At 39.7% G+C, this 25,201-nt stretch overlaps 1 protein-coding gene across 2 annotated transcripts in view; it reads left to right on the top strand.

Moving 5' to 3' along the window:
• ubr2 (ubiquitin protein ligase E3 component n-recognin 2) overlaps positions 1-25,201 on the top strand; it is a 133,506-nt gene that overhangs the window by 66,108 nt on the left and 42,197 nt on the right. For both annotated transcript variants that reach the window (XM_078229718.1, XM_078229719.1), the window contains exons 14-25: positions 19-147; positions 3,691-3,874; positions 7,206-7,267; positions 10,762-10,872; positions 15,046-15,111; positions 15,875-15,997; positions 16,184-16,247; positions 16,582-16,706; positions 21,318-21,370; positions 21,462-21,564; positions 22,520-22,568; positions 23,760-23,914. In XM_078229718.1, the coding sequence (XP_078085844.1) occupies positions 19-147; positions 3,691-3,874; positions 7,206-7,267; positions 10,762-10,872; positions 15,046-15,111; positions 15,875-15,997; positions 16,184-16,247; positions 16,582-16,706; positions 21,318-21,370; positions 21,462-21,564; positions 22,520-22,568; positions 23,760-23,914 (1,224 nt within the window). The remainder of the gene's footprint in view (positions 1-18; positions 148-3,690; positions 3,875-7,205; positions 7,268-10,761; positions 10,873-15,045; positions 15,112-15,874; positions 15,998-16,183; positions 16,248-16,581; positions 16,707-21,317; positions 21,371-21,461; positions 21,565-22,519; positions 22,569-23,759; positions 23,915-25,201) is intronic.

Below are 25,201 nucleotides of genomic sequence, written 5' to 3'. Positions count from 1 at the left end.
TCATATTGTCTTTTGCAGGGAATGGATCCAGTAACAAGACAAGTGGGTCAACACATAGAGATGGAACCTGAGTGGGAGGCAGCATTTACCTTACAGATGAAGCTCACACATATAATTTCTATGATCCAAGAATGGTGTGCCTCAGATGTAAGTCCCAGATCAATATAGCACTTCATCTTCTGCAATGTTTCTCATGGGAAATATTTAAAATGTTTTATTAAGAAGATCTAAATGACTGACAACTGACTTAAATCTTGGAGTATTAATAGACCATTTGGCCCTTTGAGTCTGCTCCACCATTCAATAAGACCATGACTGATGTGGCCTCAACTTCACTTTCCGATTTGCTTCCCATAACCCTTGCCTAACAAAAATATCTCTGGCTCTGCTTTGAATAAATTGAAATATGCAGCTTCCTGGGAGAAAATTCCACACACCAATTACCTTTTTGGAGGAAAAGTTTCTCCTCACCTCTGTCTTAAAGTTGAATTCCTTGCTAATTCAGGAGACAATGCATAACATGGTCCAGGCATTCAACTTAATGTTTAAGAGTGTTGAACATTGATTTAAAACTTTTTAATCAATTGACACCGTTACACAACTTTCAAATGGTGTGGCGGTGCAACAGTTAACTCGTGTTTAGGAATGTAATTCTCTGATCTGATTAATTCACACAAATAACTTGGTTGCCAGCACGTTGTTTGGACAAATCAATCGATACCCTTAATAGAGAGAAATATTTCCATTTGAACCATTATTCATGTGACACAAGAAATTGTATGTTTTCTTTCTCTCCACCCCAAGTCAAACTTACGCTTTGTACATGTCTGTAAGAAAACTTGGTTGCTCAAATACCCAACTTAATCTCATAAATTTAGATCCCTTTGTCCAATTTTAGTCTTAATCAAGACTGTCCAAATTTTGTAAAATAATTAGAAGTCAACTGTTAAATTTGTTTTGAATGTCTAAACTCTTAAATTGCACAGTATTGTTTTAGCTCTGACAAAGTTGAGGTTTATTTTTTTATATGGAATGCTTGATTGCAGACTGAAGCATACCATGTGATTTAAAGCAAACTCGCAGGTGCTTATTGCTGTTTGTATTACTGCTTAGAAATTCTAACTTGGAAACAGATCCTTCGATTCCTCCAGTCTATGTCCATCTGGTTAGCAAGCTTAATACCTTTGCCTGCCCTTTATCCCTTTTTCCATTTACTTACTTATCTATCCTGTTCTTGGATATCAGCATGGCTTTTGTTTCAATTATTAGGGCATTCCATAGTATCACAATCCCCTATATAAACATTTCATTTGCTCACCATCCTAAATCTCTTCCAATTAATCTTGTATCCATGTCCCCTCATTCTAAATCCCCCAATCACCTTCAGTAAGCTTGTGGTATTTTAAAAAGCTCTTGCTGCATTACTTACTTGAGGCTTACATTTATATGAAATAGTTAAATTTATTCTTATGCACAAAACTGGATTTGCCTTGTCTTCCTATATATAAATTGTGAAACTTGACAAACACTTGAACCCTTCAAAGCTGCAGCAAACTGACCTGAATTCTGAAGGTCCTTCTTTTTTCTGCATTCTTCCAATTACCATTTTTGATTGAGGTAATCCAGTTCACATAGCCTGAACAAATAGAACTTTTTTCACATTCTTACTAACCATTTCCAGCATTAAGTACTTGAAACTTCAATATTAGGCAGTCACAATTCCATTTTAAGAAATGTTATGATCCAGCAGATGTTAATTGCTGTACAAACCAAATCCTGATGTGGAGATGCCGGCGTTGGACTGGGGTAAACACAGTCAGAAGTCTAACAACACCAGGTTAAAGTCCAACAGGTTTATTTGGTAGCAAATGCCACTCGCTTTCGGAGTGTGCTGCTCCTTCGTCAGGTGGAGTGGGAGATGTGCTCACAAACAGGGCATACAGACGCAAACTCAATTTACAGAATAATGATTGGAATGCTAATCAAGCTAATCAATGAAACGCTCTGAAAGCTAGTGGCATTTGCTACCAAATAAACCTGTTGGACTTCAACCTGGTGTTGTTAGACATCTTACTGTGTCAAACCAAATCCCACAGGGAAGCTTGGCTGACATTTCACAACATTTTTTGTTTGTACACGATGAGAGAAGAAGTCTACTGAATTCATAACCTGCCAATTCCAGGACACTTTTGGGATTTAAAATATTAAATTAAAGCATTTATTATGAAATGAAAACTTAAGTACGCAAGATTACATTTATACCATTAAAATTTGCTTCACAGAGCATCCCTCAAAAGAACCTCACTTGGTTAGACACACAGGTGAACACTCCCTTATAGATGCTTAACTACAAAGTTCCATTCATAGTACCCCAAGGCAAATGCACTGCTGCTGTATGAAAGCATATCACACAACTTTGTAACCTCACTTCCACTCTAATGTGGAAATTCAAGAAACTTCAAAAACAAAACCCTGCTTTCTGGAGAACAGACACTTTTCTGGCTTGGCTGGAATGGCTGTTTCAAACTTTGCCTGTTCACAGCTCTTGTCCCAATACAGCACTGTACCCCAGGAGGGGTCTCATAGCCATCCCCAACACAGCTCAGCACCTCACTTTAAATATCTGTTTTCTCTTTCATCTTAAATTCCATGGTCCTTGGTGCTTCTTGGAACTAACTTTCCCAAAATAAAATGTTTCATATTCTCCCCATTGCCCTACTTTTGGGTCAAATAAAATTTAAGTACTTTATTTATTTATGACCTTGTTCAAATTGAATAAAACCTTTTACTTTCCTTGGAAAGCTAATAGTTAAAATCAAACTTTACTTATCTCAGCATGCAAATTTCTACCCACTGTTGCTTTACTTACAGAAAATTCACTTGGCCATACCTACTTCAAATTAATGCCTTTAACATCTACACTCCTTTCATGCCTCAAACCCTCAGATAATCTTGTCCAGTTTAATTCAATTAGTTTCACACAAGGCTGCATCATAGAATAACACAATAGATCCCCAAAATATCTCATCACAGAAGTTTATATATAAATACGTATCGATTTTACTTCATTGATTAAAGTTTTGGTAGTTTATATTGAGGCTATATGTTTTTGAAGCTCTCATGCACAGGATGTATTGAGTTTCTATCTTGAATCATTTAACATTGTGGTTTGACATTGTTCAGTTGCTGTTGGCTCATGGATGTCAACCTTTGCAATGTTGATTCAGTGCTTACAATAGGCTGCTCCACTGAAACATACTCTTAAAAATTATCCTAATTTTGTCTTTATGACTAAGTGCTGGTGGAAACCATTTTTATCATTGGCAAATACACTTAGTTCCTGTATGGTTAGTTACAGAATATGAGATATCTGCAGAAGTTGCAATGTGTACAATACTATTAGCACTTTCTCAACACCATGTAGAACGTTAGCTCTATGTTTTTTGGTTGCAGCTTCAAGTCTGTTCATCATAAGCCAATCTGCTTTCGCAAACTTTTCTTTATTGCGCCTGAAATTAATTTTTGGTACTTTGTGATCCTGGCCAAACTCTTCATACAGGCACTGCTTCTAAGAGTTAGATACTGTTTATATGAAACTGAAGACATCGCAGTTCCGTTCATCAGTATATCTGTGATGTGTTTTTAATACTTGACTAAAACTAATCTTGTTTTATTTCCTTTATATTCCAGGAAAGGGTTCTAATTGAAGCCTACAGGAAGTGTTTGATTGTTTTATTGCAGTGTCATAGTGGGACATGTGATGGAGAGCAGCCTATCACTTTGAGCATGTGTGGACATACATTGGAGAGTGTGCAGTATCGTGTATCTCAGCATCAAGTCAGCATCCATTTACCAGTTTCACGCTTGTTTTCAGGTAATTATGCACACTTGAAAAGGAGAGCACAAAATTGAAATAAAAGAAAATGCTGGAAATATTCAGCTGGTCGTGCAGCGTCTATGGAAAGTGATGCACAGTGAACCTTTCATTCTGCTCATATATTTGAAAAAGCTTGGTTCTGGCTGGGTTTAATTACTCAGACACAGATCCAGCAAGCAATGAATTCTGTAGCCTGTTTGAAAAGTGAAGCTTCTTTGAGCCTGCTGATTTCAGTTTCAGGAGAACTGTTTCATCCATGAATACTGTAGTTGCTGGTGTGTGAACAAATTAAGTTAAACAAATGGCACACAGATGAGTACGGTAAATAATGAACTGAAAAGATTTCTGGCCTGTTCTTTTACTTAGTCACGATGCACAGAATGTTTTGCAGAGAATGGTCAGTTTTAGCATGGGCATTAGAATGGGCAAATTTCATTTTTCTAACATTAATAGCTTAACAATAACTAAATGGTGGACCCAAGGCAGTTGAAATTCCAAGAAATGTTTTTCAAAAAACTATCAAATGTTATTTGCAGTTGAGGCAGCCAAATATCCCCCAAAGGAGCAGCTGTGATCTTGCACAAACATGTCAGTCATTTTGGGTTGTTTTTCTGATTGATTAACATTTTAAAATAAATCAAAACATAGTTTTAATCAATAGAACTATGCCAAAAGATTTCACTTTTTTAAAAAAAGCTTTATTGTATATCAAACTTTGTGTATAAAAGAATGGACAGGGCGGCATGGTGTCACAGTGATGAGCATTGCTGCCTCACAGTGCCAGGGACCTGGTTCGATTCCTGGAATGGGTCTGTGTGCAGTTTGCACATTCTCCCCGTGTCTGTAGGTTTCCTCCGGGTGCTCCGGTTTCCTCCCACAATCCTAAAATGTGCATGTTAGGTGAATTGGCGATGCTAAATTCTCCCTCAGTATACCTGAACAGGCGCCGGAGTGTGGCAACTATGGGATTTTCACAGTAACTTCATTGCAGTGTGAATGTAAGCCTACTTGTGACTAATAAATAAATAAACTTTTAACTTTAAACTGGACCAGAACAAGCACTATTAACATCATAAAATGGTTTATAGCTATATATGTTATGCACTTGGGTTTACTTACTTTCCCAAGAATTATCTTATAAGACACCTCAATGTTAAGATTATTTATTTATGTAGAGACCACCTATAAATGTGCCATGATCCTCTGGAAACAATATTTAAATCTCCTTCCGCTCCAGCTATTCTGGTGTTGCAGTGACACAACTGGAACCCAATATTTCCTTGATACAGTCTTTTAGATAATGGATAGGCTTTGGTTCATTTCCAACGTCTGGTCAGTTGTGATTCCAGGATATTGATGATGGGGGACTTGATAATACAGGTGTCAATGAATGTCAAGAGAAAGGCATCAGAACCTTCTTTTGATTGAGCTGGTCATTATACACCACAAGCTAATATGATGGGAATATGACCTGGCATATGTTGTTGATAAAGCAGCTGACTGTGTTGAGGCCTCTTATTTAAGGTGCTCTTGCTTTGATGGCTTGTGGCTGTGAAGATTGGCCCTGATGAGCATCAACATCTTCTATTTATAGAGCTCCTTTGATTTTGATTTGATTTATTATTGTCACATGTATTAGTATACAGTGGAAAGTATTATTTCTTGTGCGCTAAACAGACAAAGCATACTGTACACAGAGAAGGAAAGGAGATGGTGCTGAATTCAGTGTTACAGTCATAGCTAGGGTGTAGAGAAAGATGAACTTAATATGAGGTAGGTCCATTCAAAACTCTGATGGCAGCAGGGAAGATGATCTTGAGTCAGTTGGTGTGTGTCCTCAGACTTTTGTATCTTTTTCCTGATGGAAGATGGTGGAAGAGAGTATGTCCGGGGTCTACAAGATCTTTGATTATGCTGGCTGCTTTTCCGAGGCTGCGGGAAGTGTAGACAGAGTCAATGGATGGGAGGCTGGTTTGCATGAATTTCACAGTAACTTCGTTTCAGTGTTAATGTAAGCCTTACTTCTGACTAATAAATGAACTTTACTTTAGTGATGGACTGAACTTCATTCATGACCCTTTGTAGTTTTTTGCAGTCTTGGACAGAGCAGGAGCCATGCAACCAGAAAGAATGCTTTTTATGGTGCATCTGTAAAAATAGATGAGAGTGGTAGCAGACATGTCAAATTTCCTTAGCCTCCTGAGAAAGTAGAGGTGTTGCTGGGCTTTCTGAACTATAGCGTTGGCAAAGAGGGACCAGGACAGGTTATTGGTGTCCGAGAAACTTGAAGCTTTCGACCATTTCCACTTTGTCCTCCGTTGATGTAGGCGGGCATGTCCTCCACCACGCTTCCTGAAGTCGATGACTATCTTCTTATTCGAGAGAGATTAGCGAGATTATTGTTGTCTCACCAGTTCACCAGATTCTCTATCTCTTTCCTGTGCTCCGTCTCATCATTCAAAGAATCATAGAAACTCTACAGTACAGAAAGAGGCCATTCGGCCCATCGAGTCTGCACCGACCACAATCCCACCCAGGCCCTACCCCCATATTCCTACATATTTACCCACTAATCCCTCTAATTTACGCATCTCGGGACACTAAGGGCAATTTTAGCATGGCCAATCAACCTAACCCGCACATCTTTGGACTGTGGGTGGAAACCGGAGCACCCGGAGGAAACCCACCCAGAAACGAGGAGAATGTGCAAACTCCACACAGACAGTGACCCAAGCCGGGGATCGAACCCAGGTCCCTGGAGCTATGAAGCAACAGTGCTAACCACTATGCTACCGTGCCGCCCTTTGTTTGAGATCCGACCCAAAATGGCGGTGTCATTAGCAAACTTGAAAATCAAGTTGGAGGGGAATTTGGCCACACCGTCATGGAGGTATAGGAATATAGTATGGGGCTGAGGACACAGCCTTGTGGGACACCGGTGTTGAGAATGATCATGGAGGAGGTGTTGTTGCCTATCCTGACTGTGGTCTTTGAGTTAGGAAGTCAAGAATCCAGTCACATAGGGAAGAGCATAGCATCAGGCCATGGAGGTTTGTAGGAACAATGGTGTTGAAGGCTGAGCTGTAGTCAATACCTAGGAGTCTAACATAGATGTCTTTGTTATCCAGGTGCTCCAGTGTCGAGTCAGTTCTGTAATGTATGTGATGGCGAATTATATTGTTACATAATTTTGGTAGACAAAACTGGAACAATGTTTCCAAAGCACTTGTTGAATCTTGAATCACTTGTTTTCATTAAAGCTCACGATTCAGCGAGATACCTGTAGTTGAAGAACAGTGATCAGGATTATTTCACTTTTTCTCTTCAGGTCTACATGTACTTCTAAGCAAAACTGAAGTGGCTTACAGGTTTCCAGAGTTGTTGCCCCTTGTGAGTATAATGTGTATTTTGGTATTTAATAAAGTTCATTTTTAAGTTAACTGGAGAGATAACAGATCAAAACAAATTCTACACCTGGACATTTATTAGTCATAGAATCAAAAAATAGTTACCTGGCCATTCATGTCTGTGCTGGCTCTCTGAAGGTGCATCTTCTTCCAGTTGCCCTGTATGTTCTTCCTTTTCAGATAACTCAATGCCCCTTGAATGCCTCGATTGAACCTATCTCCGACCGCCTCAGGCAGTGCATTCCAGATCCTAACCATTCATTGTGTGAAGAAGTTTTTGTGTCACCATTGCTTGTTTTGCCTGTTACTTATTTCCACCAATAGGAACAGTTTCTTCTTAGCTACTCTGTTCAGAGCCCTCATGATTTTTGAACACCCCTATCAAATCTCATTTCAAACATCTCTTCTATAAGGGGAACAGTCCCAACTTTTCCATCTGGCGAGGTAACTTAAGTTCCTCATTCTTGGACCGCTCTCGTGAATTTTTCTTGCACACACTCTAATGCTTTCATACCCTTCTTAAAATACAGTGTCCAGAACTGGATTTAACTTTCCAGTTAAGGCTGAACCAGTATTCTTTACAGGTTTAATATAACTTGCTTGTTTTTGTACTCTCTGCCTCAATTGATAAAGTCCAGCATGCCGTCTACTTTATCTAACCTGGTTCTCAATCTTTCCTGCCAGCTTCAATTATTTATGCATGAATGCACCCAGATACCTTTGCTCCTACACACTCTTTATAATTGTATCCTTTATTTTATATTGCCTCTCTGCTTTCTTCCTACCAAAATAAACACTTAACAATTCTTGGCATTAAATTTCATCTGTTGATCATCTGTCCATTCTAACATGTCTGTGTCCTATTGAAGTTCTACACTATCCTCACGGTTTTCAATACTTCAAGTTTTGTATTGTCTGCTAGTTTTGAAATTATGTCCTGTACACCAAGGTCGAGATCAATATGTATCAGGCATAGCATGAGTTCTGACATCAACCTCAGGATTTTTCCACTGCAGACCTTTTTCCAGTCTGCTAATCCATTAACCATGATTCTGTTTGCAGTCACTCAGCAAATTTTGTATCCGTGTTGCTACTTTGCCTTTTATTGCATGAGCTATAACTTCGCTCCTAAGTCTGTTGAGTGGCATTTTATCAGTTGCCTTTTGAAAGTCCACATATACCACATCCGCAGCTTTTGCCTCATCAAAGCTCTTTGTTACCTCATCAAAAACAAGCAAGTTAGTTAAACACGATTTGCCCAGGAAAAAAACGTATGCTTTCCTTAATTAATCTCATTTGTCCATTTTATTGATTAATTTTGTCCTGAATTCAGGTTTCTAGAAGCTTCCTCATCAATGAAGTTAAACAGACTAACGTAGTTGCTGGGCTTATCTTTAAATCCTTTTCTAAACAAGGGTGTAACATTTGCAATTGTCCAGTCCTCTGGCACCATCCTTAAGTCAAGCAAGACTGGAAAATTATGGCCAGTGCCTGTGTAATTTCACTTTCATTTCTCCCTGTATACTTGGATGCATCTCATTCACTCTTGGTGCTTTATCATCTTCAAATACAGACAGCCTACCTAATACTACCTCTTTATCCATTTTAAAGTCTTGTGTCTGAATTACCTCCTTTTTCACTATGACCTGTGCGACATCATCGTCCTTGGTAAAGACAGATACAGAGTATTCATTTAATGCTTCACTTGCATGGGTAAATTTTCTTTTTGTACCCTAAATTGCCTCTTAGCACTATTTTACAATTTACATGCCTATAAAAGACTTTTGGATTCCCTTTTGTGTTGACCTCCACACTCTGCTCATGCTATCTCTTCTTTTCTTTCATTTGCTTTTTACCCTCTGAACTTTTCAAATTACAAATTTCAGATCTGTTTGGAGATGCTGTCATTTTCCAGCATTTGAAACTTGATCTTCTTAATTCTTTTAAGTTGATTGTTTCCAGCTTTTTAACCTTCTTCCCTGGGATAAACCAAAATAAATAATCTTCTTTGACTTTAAAAATAAGTCTGTACATTCAAGTATCTTTTTCTAAAGTGATGTTTGAAATGAATTAATGATGGATGTTTAGCCTATGCTTTTCTGATGAGCAGTGCACCAGGTACTAGTTGTGTAAAACCCAATGGGAAAATTGCTGTTTAGCACCGAGGAGCAGAAGCCCTTGCCAAAATATATTTTCCTTTCCCCCTTCCCTCCACCTCCAACACAAGGATGCCAAGACCAGCTATAATGTCTTGCTGCTGCTAAGTTTAATTATTTTAGTACAAACTGGGCTTCTCAGTGGCTTGTTGTTGTTAACGTATCTTCACACCCATACCGGTTTTTACCCTTTGGGGAATAGTGGGGGAAGGAATTCCGAGCTGATTATCAGCCTGTTGAACGTGTTGAATGCTCCTGTTGTGAACAACAATTCCTGCTGTTATAACTCAAACCCACAGCTTCTGGCCAGAGTGGTAGGGGCGCTACTACTGTGCCACATGGCCTCCTACTCTCAATAGGTATGCATTAGCTACTCAGAGGCGCCCACCAAAGTTCATGGGGACTTGTCAAGATTCTTTTGGTTCATATTTTGTTATATACACGACAGAATTTTGTGTGTGAATCAAATGTGCAAAAATGGCAATGCAAACTTTCAATGTTGTAGTTTTGGTTTGAAATTAATCTGATAACAGTTTTGAAATGCATTTTGAGTGTTGAGCAACTCAGTGTTAATTTTAGGCTGCCAATGGTTGAGCATGAAATAGTATGACAACTGTTGTACAATGTCTGGGACTCCAGTTAATCTTTGAGCTTTGCTGCCCATAATGGGCTATGAATTGCTTGATTTAAAGTTGGAAACGTATTCCACCTGAGGGGAGAAAAGCTGGGAATTGTCCTGTCCTACAGATACCTTGTCCTATTAGCCAGCTTAGCAAAGCTCCTGAAGTTGGAGTGTTTTCTCCATTCAAATTCTCCCACTTTCCCAATCATGTAATGGTTGGAAGCAACTATTAAGAGCCAGAACAAACATAATGCATTTCTAAATCATCTTGTTTTGTCTTATGAGACTTAGTAAAATGTGGAAGGTTTTTACCCACATTTCTTCAAAATATCCTTAGATTTTGTGTACTAATTTTCCCTGAAAACATAGCTATGTTACACATCCCAGTACATGTGAGGTAAATAATTACCCACTTGTTTGAGGCCAGAAAGGGATCTTGAATGACACAGAAATTTAGTTTTTGATGCTTTCTGTTTTGTGCAGCTCCCTAGGACAGGTTGAACACCAAAGCTGATATTCCTGTATTGACAAAATAAATTGGTACAAGTTCGATTCTCAGCTAATGCCTATTGTAATGTATTTGTTTTACTTTACTTTAATCAGCAGAAATCTGTAAAGGCTTATTCTTCAGCTGTCATTTAATACTTGATCATTTATTTGTACTTCAGTAGCTGACCTTTTTAAACCAATTGTCCACAGAGTGAACTGAGCCCACCATTGTTAATAGAGCATCCTCTTCACTGCATGGTGCTGTGTGCACAAGTACATGCTGGAATGTGGAGGAGAAATGGATTCTCCCTCGTTAATCAGGTAAATGTTGATCGTAACGTTATTTAGATCGTAATTTCTGGTAACATACGTAGAATATTTTGCAATCAGACTGTGTAATGGCTACTTATATTTCAGCTGCACAATAATAAGCATGTTTCAAGTTTTATATTTAACTGATACGATAAATACAGTTATACTAATGTCGTAAATGTACTTGCCATATCAAGCTATTTGCATAATAGCTGCATTTTTTTAAAAACTGCCTTGGCTGCTTTCCAAGAACAGAAAAGCAGAATATTTTTTTAATGGCATCAAACTTCTAAATGTTGGTGTTCTGAGGGGCTTGGGGTACTCGAATAAGTCAGCAAGCGGGTAGAACAAGCAATTAGGAAAGCAAATGGCATGTTGGCCATTAATGCAATGGGATTGGAGTACATGAATAAAGAACTCTTGCCACAATTGCATGGAGCTTTGGTAAGACTACACCTGGAATATTGTGTGTAACTTTGGTCTCCATATTTATGAAGAATATACTTGAATTGAATTGGAGGCAGTGCAATGAAGATTCACTGGATTGGCCCCTGGGATGAGACAGAGTAAATTGAGTCTATATTCTCGGGAGTTTAGAAGAATGAGAGATTATCTAATTGAAACATTCAGAGTTATGAAGGTGCTTGACAGGTTAGAAACAGATGTTGCTTCTCCTGATTGGGTAATCTAGAAAAAGAAGACATAGTTTAAGGATGAAGAGTTATTCAGGAAAGAAATGAGGAGAAATTTCTTCGCTCAAAGAGTTGTGAATCTTTGTAATTCTCTGCTCCACAGGGTTGTCGATGCTCAATCATTGAATGCATTTGAGCCTGAGGCAGTTCTGGTTTTTTAGGGAATCAAAGGATATGAGAAGCAGGTGGGAAAGTGGTGTTGAAACCCCAAATGAGCCATGATCATATTGAATGGTGGTGCAAGCTTGAGGGGCTGTATGGTCTTCTGCTACTATTTGTTATGTTCTGAGGATCATTCTACTAACAAACTTTCCTTGGACCTTTAAACAAAGAACCATTCTTACTGGAGAATAACTACTTGCTATAACATCTAAAAGTGTTTACATGTTTCAGAATCTTCTGTCAGCGCTTCACGATTGACAGTATATGCTGCATCATATTACTTTATTTTCAATCCTTATTCTCCTTGAAAACTTCACAACTAAAAGTGCCTCTGTAGCCTACATTGATGCATTGTTGTCACAAGCTTATGAGGTGTAACACTGCACCTAAATTTATATGCATGGTAGAAATGCAATACCATTGTGAAATAATAGTTTACAAGTTTAATTTAATGAGTGAGTCTGCAAAACTGCCTCGCCATTGTTGCAGATTACTGAAGTTGTTCCTGATCATTGAATAATAATCAGCTGAAAGTTTAAAAGCTAATGGAAAGATCCCATGCAATCTTCTACCTTAGTGAATAGATAGATCACTGAAGAGAAATCAGAGTGAATTTCAGAGGGTTGTGATTTACCTTTTGAGTTAGTCCCAAGAAAACTGAATGAACTTAAAACATTTGGTTAGAAATGGCAGCTCCTGGGAGAGGTTAAAAGTAGCACTGAGTTCAAAACATTAGTCTTCATAAGCTATAGTATTAGGTTTATGTTTGGTTTGTTTAATTTTTTTTGATATACAATAAAATTTGCTTTTGCTTTTTAAAAAAAGTGGAATTTTGTGTAGTTCTGTCAGTTAATGGCTGGGTATTTAAATATTAATGGTGCCCAACAGAATAATAACTGTGTCCTTTTACAAATGAACATACAGGTGGTTTTTTTCTAAATGGAAGAGGGAAGCTTATGTAGGGATGAGGAAACAAGGTTCAGATGGCTCGATTGAGGGTTACAAGTTTGCAAGGAACGAGCTGAAAAAGGGGCTTAGGAGAGCTAGGAGAGGACATGAGAAGTCCTTGGTGGGTCGGATCAAGGAAAACCCCAAAGCTTTTTACTCTTATGTGAGGAATAAAAGAATGACCAGGGTGAGGTTAGGGCTGGTCAAGGACAGTAGTGGGAACTTGTGTATGGAGGCAGTAGAGATAGGCGAGGTGATGAATGAATACTTTTCTTCAGTGTTCACCAAGGAGAGGGGCCATGTTTTTGAGGAAGAGAAGGTGTTACAGGCTAATAGGCTGGAGGAAATAGATGTTCGGAGGGAGGATGTCCTGGCAGTTTTGAATAAACTGAAGGTCGATAAGTCCCCTGGGCCTGATGAAATGTATCCTAGGATTCTTTGGGAGGCAAGGGATGAGATTGCAGAGCCTTTGGCTTTGATCTTTGGGTCCTCACTGTCCACGGGGTTGGTGCCAGAGGACTGGAGAATGGCGAATGTTGTTCCTCTGTTTAAGAAAGGGAATAGAAATGACCCTGGTAATTATAGACCGGTTAGTCTTACTTCGGTGGTTGGTAAATTGATGGAAAAGGTCCTTAGGGATGGGATTTACGACCATTTAGAAAGATGCGGATTAATCCGGGATAGTCAGCACGGATTCGTGAAGGGCAAATCGTGCCTCACAAATTTGATTGAATTTTTTGAGGAGGTAACTAAGTGTGTTGATGAAGGTAGAGCAGTTGATGTCATATACATGGATTTTAGTAAGGCGTTTGATAAGGTCCCCCATGGTCGGCTTATGATGAAAGTGAGGAGGTGTGGGATAGAGGGAAAGTTGGCAGATTGGATAGGTAACTGGCTGTCTGATCGAAGACAGAGGGTGGTGGTGGATGGAAAATTTTTGGATTGGAGGCAGGTTGCTAGCAGAGTGCCACAGGGATCAGTGCTTGGTCCTCTGCTCTTTGTGATTTTTATTAATGACTTAGAGGAGGGGGCTGAAGGGTGGATCAGTAAATTTGCTGATGACACCAAGATTGGTGGAGTCGTGGATGAGGTGGAGGGCTGTTGTAGGCTGCAAAGAGACATAGATAGGATGCAAAGCTGGGCTGAAAAATGGCAAATGGAGTTTAACCCTGATAAATGTGAGGTGATTCATTTTGGTAGGACTAATTTAAATGTGGATTACAGGGTCAAAGGTAGGGTTCTGAAGACTGTGGAGGAACAGAGAGATCTTGGGGTCCATATCCACAGATCTCTAAAGGTTGCCACTCAAGTGGATAGAGCTGTGAAGAAGGCCTATAGTGTGTTAGCTTTTATTAACAGGGGGTTGGAGTTTAAGAGCCGTGGGATTATGCTGCAACTGTACAGGACCTTGGTGAGACCACATTTGGAATATTGTGTGCAGTTCTGGTCACCTCACTATAAGAAGGATGTGGAAACGCTGGAAAGAGTGCAGAGGAGATTTACCAGGATGCTGCCTGGTTTGGAGGGTAGGTCTTATGAGGAAAGGTTGAGGGAGCTAGGGCTGTTCTCTCTGGAGTCCAGAGCTGAGGGGAGACTTAATAGAGGTTTATAAAATGATGAAGGGGATAGATAGAGTGAACGTTCAAAGACTATTTCCTCGGGTGGATGGAGCTATTACAAGGGGGCATAACTATAGGGTTCGTGGTGGGAGATATAGGAAGGATATCAGAGGTAGGTTCTTTACGCAGAGAGTGGTTGGGGTGTGGAATGGACTGCCTGCAGTGATAGTGGAGTCAGACACTTTAGGAACATTTAAGCGGTTATTGGATAGGCACATGGAGCACACCAGGATGATAGGGAGTGGGATAGCTTGATCTTGGTTTCAGATAAAGCTCGGACAACATCGTGGACCGAAGGGCCTGTTCTGTGCTGTACTGTTCTATGTTCTAAGCTGCGTTTTCTAGTTTTCTAGTGTTTTAAATTCACATCATTAGCACGACTAATTTATTCACTTCAATTCAGTGCAAAAAATAATTAGCTTAGATAGAAGATTATCAACATGAGAGCGTCTTGAATTATTTTCCATGTCCCCTTTAAGAAATAAGTATTCAGGTACCAAATTATGAAATACGTGATTCCTGTGGTAATGTTTCTCCTATGGCATTGAAACAATAGGTGTATTTTAATATGACAGTGGTGATAGATTCCTATAGTGCAGTTAAAGGTTTTAAATATTTTATAGATATGCACCTTTGAAAGAAATAGTGTGTTTCCTAAATAAGGAACCAAATCCTTTTCATTTGGCATCGATATGGAAATGCTGCCTGAGTCATCAAACCAAAATATTGCCAAATATTTAACTTTTTTTGTTCTCCTCCAGATCTATTATTATCACAACGTGAAATGCAGAGTTGAAATGTATGATAAAGATTTAATAATGCTCCAGGTAAGAAAGTTCATCCCAGCTGAAGTGTGCACACTTTTTGTACAAAGATGGAAGCATTCAAACAGTTATGCTTTGAGATTAACTCTCCAAAGATGTGCGGGTTAGGTTGATTGGCCATGCTAAATTGACCCTTGTGTCAAGGGGATTAACAGGATAAATGAGGGTGATGGAAATAGGGCCTGGGTGTGACAGTGGTCAGCAGAGACTCGATGGGCTGAATGGCTCTTTCTGTACTGTAGGGATTCTATGTTTGATCTTGTGTCGTTACTCGGAAAGAATTTGGGTTTCATCAGTAGCTGAAATGGAATCACTTCAGGTCATGAATCGCATCTAATGGTTGGTGGCACTAACATTTTGTATTACTGGGATGGTTTGTACCAACGTGCACCATTCAAACCACTTTTCTGATCTGCAAAGGATGATTTGAGTGGTTTTGCTTGCTAGTGATTCAAGAAACTGATCGCGCCTCTATTTCAAATGTCAAAGATGGATTCTTTTTATTGTGCTGCTTCCAGAGACATCTTCGTAAACCATTTCTATACTTAATATACCGAACCTTGGGCAGCAGTGTTACTTTTTCATCTCCTATACTAATTTTTTGAGCAGCATGCTAAATGTAAAATTAGTCCCCATTTATTCTATGATACTGTTACATATAAATGCATTTGATTTATACTACACATAGATACCTGGAGTTTGCAAACAATATTAATGGGTGTTGTAAAATTATCAAAAATTACTTCATAAATTTTGTATTTTTCAGGCAGGAGCTTCAATGATGGATCCAAACCATTTTCTGATGATTATGCTTTGTCGATTTGAGTTGTACCACATATTTAATAGCCCTGACTATGGCAAGTGGTTTAATGCTGAGCACACCAACAAGGTGAAGTAGGAAAGGCTTATTTTCCAAAAGAATTATGAGATCGTTGTATTTCTTTTCGAAGTTTGAACTTGTTCAAAGTGTAAAAGTCAGAATAAGACTGTTTCCCAAAGAAATTTGCAGTATTACATTGGAAGTTTATAGATGAGACTAATTGTTCTGTATTCTCTGTAAACTTTACATGTACAGGATGTTCTACAACAAAACAATACTCTCATAGAGGAAATGCTTCATCTGATCATGATGGTAGTTGGTAAGGCACAGATTTTTTTTCGAATCACTGTTTTCTCAAATTTGGCATGATTTGTTTTCTGTTTAATCAGCCTTACATCATTGATGATAGAAGGGATAATCTGGAGGTGATCACAGACTGCGCCTGCATATCTACTGTTAGATCAGATGACATTAGTGAATGTTGAGCAGAATGCTTGCATGTTTACTCTTGGGGAATGCTATGTGGTGTGAAATAGCTAAGTAGGGTTTGGTATAGAAAGAAAATGAGTTTAGCGCATAGCATTGAAGTGTACGTGTTTCTCGTTGCAATTTTGGCCTCTTGAACTTGCATTGTGTTTTTCTTTGGGTCTCAGGAGAAAGATACACTGCTGGAGTGGGTCATGTGTCTGCTGAGGATGAACTCAAACGTGAAATTGTCCATCAGCTTTGTATAAGACCAATGGCACACAGTGAGCTGGTTAAAGCATTGCCTGAAGATGTGAGTGTAACTTTTACCCAGTGGTTGATATTGACCATACTGCACATTAACTTGGCCCAACATTCTTCCTTCTTTCTGGGATGATATTGAGAAGAGTGAAGAAAGTGTTCTGTTATTTTGGTGCCAAACAATGCAACTAACACCATCCCATGAACAACTCCTGTCGTAGACTTTTAATTTTTGTTTACCAGTTTTCCTTCCAAATTCTCCCTGTTCATCATCATTATGCTGCAGCATTAAATTTTGCATATTCAACTCTAGAGGCAGTAGCAAATCAGTGACACTCAATTCTTAGCAGTTATTCCACATATAAGCATATTTAGCATGGCTACTGTATACCATTGAGGAATGGGAGCCCAGGCCTGTTGCTCCACATGTGAGCCAGAAGTCATCGACATCAGGTGTTTCATCCCACTGCTATTGTGCTATCGATACCACACGAGTCATTTTGCAGGCGATCCATTTAGCATATACAATCATCACATTTCCAAACCATATTAAATTGAAACTCATTGTTTAGGCAAGAGTAGGGAATTATTTGCTTTATTTCTTTTTTAAAAATATCTTAAGTTTTTAAACTTAAAGGGTTTAGTCATGGCAGGAGAGCTCAAAGCTGTGGTTGGCTCTTGTCCCATATGGGAAGCTGGGCACATTTCCAGTGCCCAGGGCCAGCATATGTGCAGGAAGTCTGTCCAGCTATAGCTCCTAGAAGCTTGAGTTTCAGAGCTGGAACAGTGGCTGGGGACACTGTGGAGCATCCATGAGTCTGAGAGCATTGTGGATAGCATATTTAGGGAGGTGGTCACATCGCAGCTGAAGGGACTTGAGGATGGAAGGGAATGGGTGACCATCAGGCAGTCCAAGTGATGTAGGCTGGTAGTTCAGTAGTCCCCTGGGGTCTCGCTCACAAATCAGTATTCCATTTTGGAGGCTGATTTGGAGGGCACTAGTTCCTCCAGGAAGTGTAGACAGAGCTAAGCTTGCTGTCAACATGACTCCAGGATGGTATGTTGCCTCCCTGGTGCTTGAGTCCAGGATGTCACTGAACGGCAGCAGGGCTTTCTGAAGGGGAGGGTGATGAGGCAGAGGTCATGGTACCAATGACACAGATAGAAAGAGGGATGAGGTCTTGCATCAAGAATTCAGGGAGTTGGCCAGTAGACTAAAAAGACCTCTCGGGTTGTAATCTCGGGATTACTCCCAGTGCCGCATGCTAGCGAGCACAGAAATAGGAGGATAGTGCAGATGAATGCGTGGCTTAACAGTTGGTGCAGGCAGGAGGGCTTTAGATTCCTGGATCATAGGGCCATTTCTGGGGAAGCTGGGACCTGTACAAACTGGATGGCTTACATCTGAACCAGTATGGGGCCAACATCCTTGCGGGACGTTTTGCTAGTGTTGTTGGGAGGAGTTTAAACTAATTTGGCAGTGGGAGGGGACACAGACCGTTACCAAAATAAGGGCACGGATTAATACAGCAAAATAAACAAGTCAAAGGGAGTGCAGCTGTATTACGTTTCAAAGGAGTGAGGCCAGGCTGGATGGCCTCTATTTTAACGTCAAGATATTGCAGGTAAAACGGATGAGTTGAGGGCAATAATTGACATGTGGAAGTGTGATATAGTAGCCATCACAGAGACATGGTTGAAGGAAGGACAGGATTGGCAACTCAACATTCCAGGATATACAATCTTCAGGTGAGACAGGGGAGGAAGTGAAAGAGGAGGAGGCATGCATTATTAGTTAAGGAGTCAGTTACTGCAGGAAAAAGAGATGATATATTGGAGGGGGCATCAAATGAAGCTTTGTGGGTAGAACTTAGGAATAAAAAAATGGGCATTGTTCGATATTTATTATGGACCCCCAGATAGTCAGAGCGATATTGAGGAACAAATATGTGCTCAGTTTGTGGAGGTGTGTAAAAACAATAAAAATCAAGTTATTAGGTGATTTCAACTTTCCCAACATTAACTGGGATATACTTAGTGTTAAGGGCTTGGAAGGAGTAGCTCTCTTGAAATGTGTCCAGGAGAACTTTTTAAATCAAAACATGGAGGTTCCAGCAAGGAAGGGAGCTGTGCTGGATCTGATTCAGGGGAATGAAGCTGGACAGGTGGTTGAGCTAGTGGTGGGGGAGCATTTTAGTGATAGTGATCACAACATGGCACAATTTAAGCTTGTTATGGACAAGAAAATAGACAAGCTGCAAAAAAAAACTTTTGGATTGGGGGACAGCGGATTTTAGTAAAATAAGACAGGATCTGGCCAAGGTGGACTGGGAGCAGCTACTATGGGCCAACCTACAGAAGAGCAGTTGGGGGGCACTCAAAGGAAATGGGAAGGTTGCAAGCCCAGCATATTTCCTCTAGAGTGATAGGTATGAATAACAAGCCTATGGAGCCATGGATGACCAGAGATATTCAGGATACAATGAGAAGGAAAAGAAAGGCTTTTTAAAAAGTACAAGGGGACAAATCAGTGGAGGCATTAGTGAGGTATTGAAAATGCAAGGTGGAGCTCAAGAAAGCAATTAAGAATGCAGAGAGGGAATATGAGAAAGTTCTGGCTGATAAAAGTAGGGAAGATCCCGAGATATTCTATAAGTATATCAATAAGAAGAGGATAACCAGGGAAAGAGTAGGGCCCATTAGGGACGAAGGGGGCAATCTGTGGGTAGTGCCAGATGACATTGGTAGTGTGTTGAATGAATACTTCACATCCATCTTCACCAAGAGGATGAGGACGATGGTATGCAATTCAGGCAGAGAGACTGAGACCCTTGAGCAAATTGACATTGGGAAGGACAAGGTATTGGAGGTGTTGGCAGCCTTAAAAGTGGATACATCTCCAGGCCCAGATGCATTGTGCCAAGGCTGCTGTGGGAGGCAAGGGAGGAGATTGCAGGGGCTCTGACCCAAATTTTCAATTCCTTTCTAGCCACAGGGGACGTGCCAGATGATTGGAGAACAGCTAATGTAGTTGCGCTATTTAAGAAGGGTTGTTGAGATAAACTAGGAAATTACAGACCAGTGAGTCTCACGTCAGTGGTAGGGAAACTATTAGAGAAGCTTCTGAAGGAGAGCATCAGAGACCATGGGGACCACTTGGAGAGGCAAAGCTTGATCATGGATCATCAGCATGGCTGCGTCAGAGAGAGGTCATGCCTAACAAATTTGATTGAATTTTTTGAGGAGGCGGCCAAGTGTGTAGATGAGGGTAGTGCAGTCGGCATAGTTTATATGGATTTCAGTAAAGCTTTTGACAAGGTCCCGCATGGGAATCTTGTAAAGAAGGTAAATTCACATGGGATGCAGGGTAATTTGATAAGTCAATTCAAAATTGGCTCAGTTGGAGGAGAGAGGGTGATGACAGAAGGCTGCTTTAGTGACGAGAAGCCAGTGTCCAGTGGCATACCACAGAGATCTGTGTTGGGCCCCCTATTATTCGTCATTTACAAAAATGACATTGATGACTATATGGGGGATAGGATTAGTAAGTTTGCGGATGACGCGAAGATTGGCCGGGTGGTTAACAGTGAGGCGGAGTGTCTTGGGCTCCAAAAATATATAGATGGAATGGACAGGTAAGTGGTAAATGGAATTTAACCCTGAAAAGTGTGAGGCGATGCACTTTGGAAGGAGTAATTTGACAAGGAAGTACTCAATGAATGGTAGGTCACCTAGGAAGCTCTGAGGAACAAAGGGACCTTGGCGTATTTGTCCACAGATCTCTGAAAGCAGAAGGGCATGTTAATAGGGTGGTGAAAAAGACATATGGGACACTTGCCTTTATCAATTGAGGCATAGATTACAAAAGCAGGGAAGTCATGTTGGAATCGTATAGAACTTTGGTGAACCAACAGCTGAAGTGCTGTGTGAAGTTATGGTCGCCATATTATTGGAAGGATGTAAGTGGACTGGAGGGGGTGCAGAGGAGATTTACCAGGTTGCTGCCTGGGATGGAACATTTAAGTTATGAAGAGAAGTTGGATAGGCTTGGGTTGTTTTTATTGGAGCAAAAAAGACTGAGGGGGCGATGTGATGGAGGTGTACAAAATGATGAGAGACATGGACAGAGTGGATAAAGAGCAGCTATTCCTCTTAGTTGAAGAGTCAGTCACAAGGGGACATACGTTCAAGGTGAGGGGCAGGAGGTTCAAGGGGGATTTGAGGGAAAACCTTTTTACCCAGTGCGTGGTGACGATCTGGAATGCACTGCCTGGGAGGGTGGTGAAGGCGGGTTGCCTCATATCCTTTCAAAAAATTAGCTGACTGAGCACTTGGCAAAACATAACATTCAGGGCTATGGGCCAAATGCTGGCAGATAGGATGAGGTGGGAGCTCAGGTGTTTCGATGCGGACTCGATGGGCTGAAGGGTCTCTTCTGAGCTGTATGATTTAATATTGAATCGTTCCAAAATACATAGATAACCAAAGGCAAGAGTATTTGAGGTATGGACTTGTCTCTTTTTATGCTGCCAAATGAAGTTGTGCAGATTCAGAAACTCAATGTGTAAAACATATTAACCTATTCCCAATATAATCTATTGCCCTTGTTTTTGTTTATTTCTTAATTAGTTCTACATATTCTGCTGATTCTTTTTCCTCTTAGGAGAACAAAGAGACCGGAATGGAAAAGGTTATTGAATCAGTAGCTTCTTTCAAGTAAGTATAGAACTTCAAGTGAAATACTGCATTAGTTGGATAGACTTTGCATGTCTACTGGCACGTTAATTCCTTTATTTTTCCATCACAGGAAGCCAGGTTTAACAGGAAGAGGGCTTTATGAACTAAAACCTGAATGCGCCAAGGAATTTAATGTTTTCTTCTACCATTATTCTAGGGCTGATCAATCTAAGGTAAACTATAGTTACACAAAAATTAAGGTTTGATATTGAGTATACACTTCATCTGTGCTTTAATATTATATGCTAATTGATGGTATTAAGTTGTGTAAGCTAAATATTGTCTTGAATGCTAAATCCAAAACAGGAATATGAAAAGGGAAAAGACAAAGATCAAAGCCTGTACTTCTCAACACAAGCAATTCCCCTCTTCTAACTCATGCATCCTGTCCACATCTCAGACTCGAAGAAAGTTTTTTTTTCTGCCATTTATTGGCTTTTGTAACTTTTATTAATTGTCTCTTCCTCTGAAAACACAGCATTTTTGGGTCCCAGTGACGACAAACTGCAGCTCGTCAGTTGTAAACAGGCATCTTTTCAGATCTTGGATATTTGCAGCAGAAATGTGAAGTTCTGTGACTCAATTGTCTCAGGAAGTAAAAGGCTATAAGTTTGTAGTGTCCCCTTTGGAACTGTTTGCTGACATTGCCTGTCAATTATTTTTGCTGACTACTTAATGGTCTCTGGGGACCAAGAGAAAATGGCCATAAATTTGAAAATGTGCAGTGTCAGAAAAAAGTTGGCAAGAGTTGCTTAACACAAAGAGAATCTTTTCTTTTTATGTCCTTGCTCCTCACTGCCCATTCCATCATTATGCACTACCACCACTCTTTCCCTTCCTACCCAATGTCTAATTATCCCATCGCTTTCTAATCTGCTTGACTTGAATAGCGAATTTGTTGACTTCTGATGTACAGTGGCAGTTTAATTCATATTCCTGATTTTGTCTCTCTTGAGACACCTTCTCAAACAACTTCTTCAACACATAGAAAGTATACTTATTCAAGTTTTCACATTTTCTTTAAATATTTTGTGAAGCTTTGAAAAGCTTTTTCAACTATAACCTTTCTCAAAAAGCAACGCAATAGCTAAAAGTCATTTCATATTAATGAGTTTTAATTTTCTTTAGGCTGAAGAAGCCCAAAGAAAGTTAAGGAAGCAGAATGGAGAAGACACCGGTATGTTAGACATTCTTCACTTTTTATCCCATTTTGAAGCTAATTTTATTTCATTTCTAGTTCGCAAGTGGTCTGCTCTCATCATTGCCAATCAATCTGGCTCTGTGGCTCCATTATTTTTGTATCTCTTTGGTTTGTGCATTACTTCAATTCACTGTATTCCATATTTGACAATTCAAAATTGTTAACATGTCAAATTAGATGCAATACCAGCTGAGTATTCCACGTTCTTTACAATGGATCATAGGATTAAGAGAAATGAATGTTGACACATTTAGCTTGTTTACAGATTAATATATCATTTTGCAAATTGCACAACTAAACTGCAATTTGAATTGGAGGCATAACCAGCAAGGTGTATTGATTTTCAGTTGTGTGTACAGACATGCACTTGCACCATACTGTTACTCACTCCAGTCACGATAGTGAAGTAACTTTAACAAACGCTTTCTGGCGATGATGTGGTTAGTTGGAAGCAAAGGTGGAGAGTAAGCTGTTTATCCGACAGTTATGTGAAATGGGATATTCAATGCAACATAGATTTTCTGAAAAACAACAAATGCTGGGAAAGCTCAGTTCTGGCAGCATCTTTGGGAAGAGAAATAGAGTTAACGTTTTGAGTCTGAATGACTGAAGAAGAGTCATATGGATTCAAAGCATTATCTCTGTTTCTCTCTCCACAGATGCTGCCAGAACTGCTGAGCCTTTCCAGCATTTTCTGTTTTTATTTCAGATTTTCAGCAACTACAGTATTTTGCTTTTATTATAAACTTGCTGAAGAATGCCTCCAGATTGATGTTCCATGGTTTTGTGCAGTGTTGAGCGTGGCTGCTCGGTTGTATGGTTGTTTTGTTCATTTGAAGGACAGGACACGGTTTTTAAAAAAATCTTAATTGACAACCATATTTGATTAATGAAGTCGAGCTTGCTGAGTATGTACTTGTGTTCTAAATCCTTCTAATTTGTTGCTCAGGATTCAGTGCATGTGTTCCTCGTGTTCAAACCGAGAAATGCAAGCCCCTGATTGCCTCAGGTTTGAACTGAGAACCTTTGTCAAGATGGATGTTGAGGTTGTAAATCATGTTCAAGGATGGAGAATTTGATTTGAATACTTGTATATGTTCAATACAAAGAATAGAAATTTGAGCCTTTATGCAATTATGATATTCATGAAATACTTATTTGTTTCAGCCCTTCCACCTCCTGTACTTCCTCATTTTTGCCCACTGTTTGCCAGCCTTGTAAACATCCTTCAGTCAGATGTTTATGTGTATATCTTGAGAACGGTGTTGCAGTGGGTTGTGGAACCAAATGGACATGCTTGGACTGAGAGTATGTTACAAAGGGTAAGCTTTACCAATCCCTTTATGTTCCAAAGTCAGATACATTCACTGTTTAGAATTTATCTGGTAATCTCTTCAAAACAGCTAAAAATATGCTCTTATTTAGTTTGGTCTTTCTGTTTTGAGGTAACAAAATGGAGGGAAATCATTTGACTTCTCTAAAATTATGTCTTCCTGCATTAAAACGTCAGGTATGGTGTAGGAATAGATACAATTCACATCAAAGGAGTTGAATATCATGATTAGAATGAAGGGAAGAGGGAGGAAATTTTCCAAAAAGCACTATCGCAATCAGGAGAATCATCGTTGGAAAGATTTTCATGATAACTTTGACTTTTGTACTTCCTTGTCATCTGTTGAACTTTGTTACCCTCTCAAAGAAAATGGAATTGCCTTTTAATCTGCTATCATTGAATCCGTATGATGCAGAAGGAGGCCATTCAGCCCATCGAGTCAGCACTGACTCTCCGACAGAGTATGTCAACCAGGCCCTATCCCCGTCACCCTGCATATTTACCCGCTAATTTGGGACAATTTAGCATGGCCAATCCACCTAATCTGCATATCATTGGTCTGTGGGAAGAAACTGGAGCACCCAGGAGAAACCCACGCAGACACCAGAAGAACATGCAAGCTCCACACAGACAGTCACCCAAGGCTGAAATCGAACCCGGCTGTGCTGGCCACTGTGCCTCTGACATTTAATGTCGTTATCATAAATAAAACAGCTATAAGATTATGAGTATCATCTGTTTTTCTCGGAATCTTAATTTTTCTAGGGTACCGTTGCCAGTCAGTTTAATATTGATGTAAAGTTATTTTCACTTTGCACCATCAGAAAATGCTTGACGTTTTTCAGATTTGGCTTGATAGAAAAAGCAGGTTAATGGTGTTAAGTAAGTTATAATGGAACAAGTTTGAGGGGCTGATTTGCCTGTCTATCCCCATATTTCAACTAATACTTATGTATCATGTACATGCTGATACGAACTTCACTTTATACCTAGCTAATCTTTTGTTTGAAATAGACTTCTGGGATGTAGTTTAGTGTCAAGTCAGTAATTATTTGTGTTTAAAAAATAATAATAGCTCCTTCGGATTGTTTGATGCAATGACACTAAAAAGGTTACCTAAATTTATCTTTGTTCACTTACTGTTAGATAAATTCACAGATCAGTACACTTGTATGAAATTCTATCAAAACCGGCAGCTAGGAGCTGTTGGAGCGTGGCCTCAAGTGCATTGCATTCTTTTGTCATTTTGGAGAAGTGTTTGGTTTTGCTTGGTACC

This window comes from Mustelus asterias, chromosome 15 (genome assembly GCF_964213995.1).
Source record: "Mustelus asterias chromosome 15, sMusAst1.hap1.1, whole genome shotgun sequence".
NCBI lineage: Eukaryota > Metazoa > Chordata > Chondrichthyes > Carcharhiniformes > Triakidae > Mustelus > Mustelus asterias.
The sequence above is the reverse complement of the archived record's forward strand: the minus strand, read 5'-3'. Positions and strand labels throughout refer to the sequence as shown.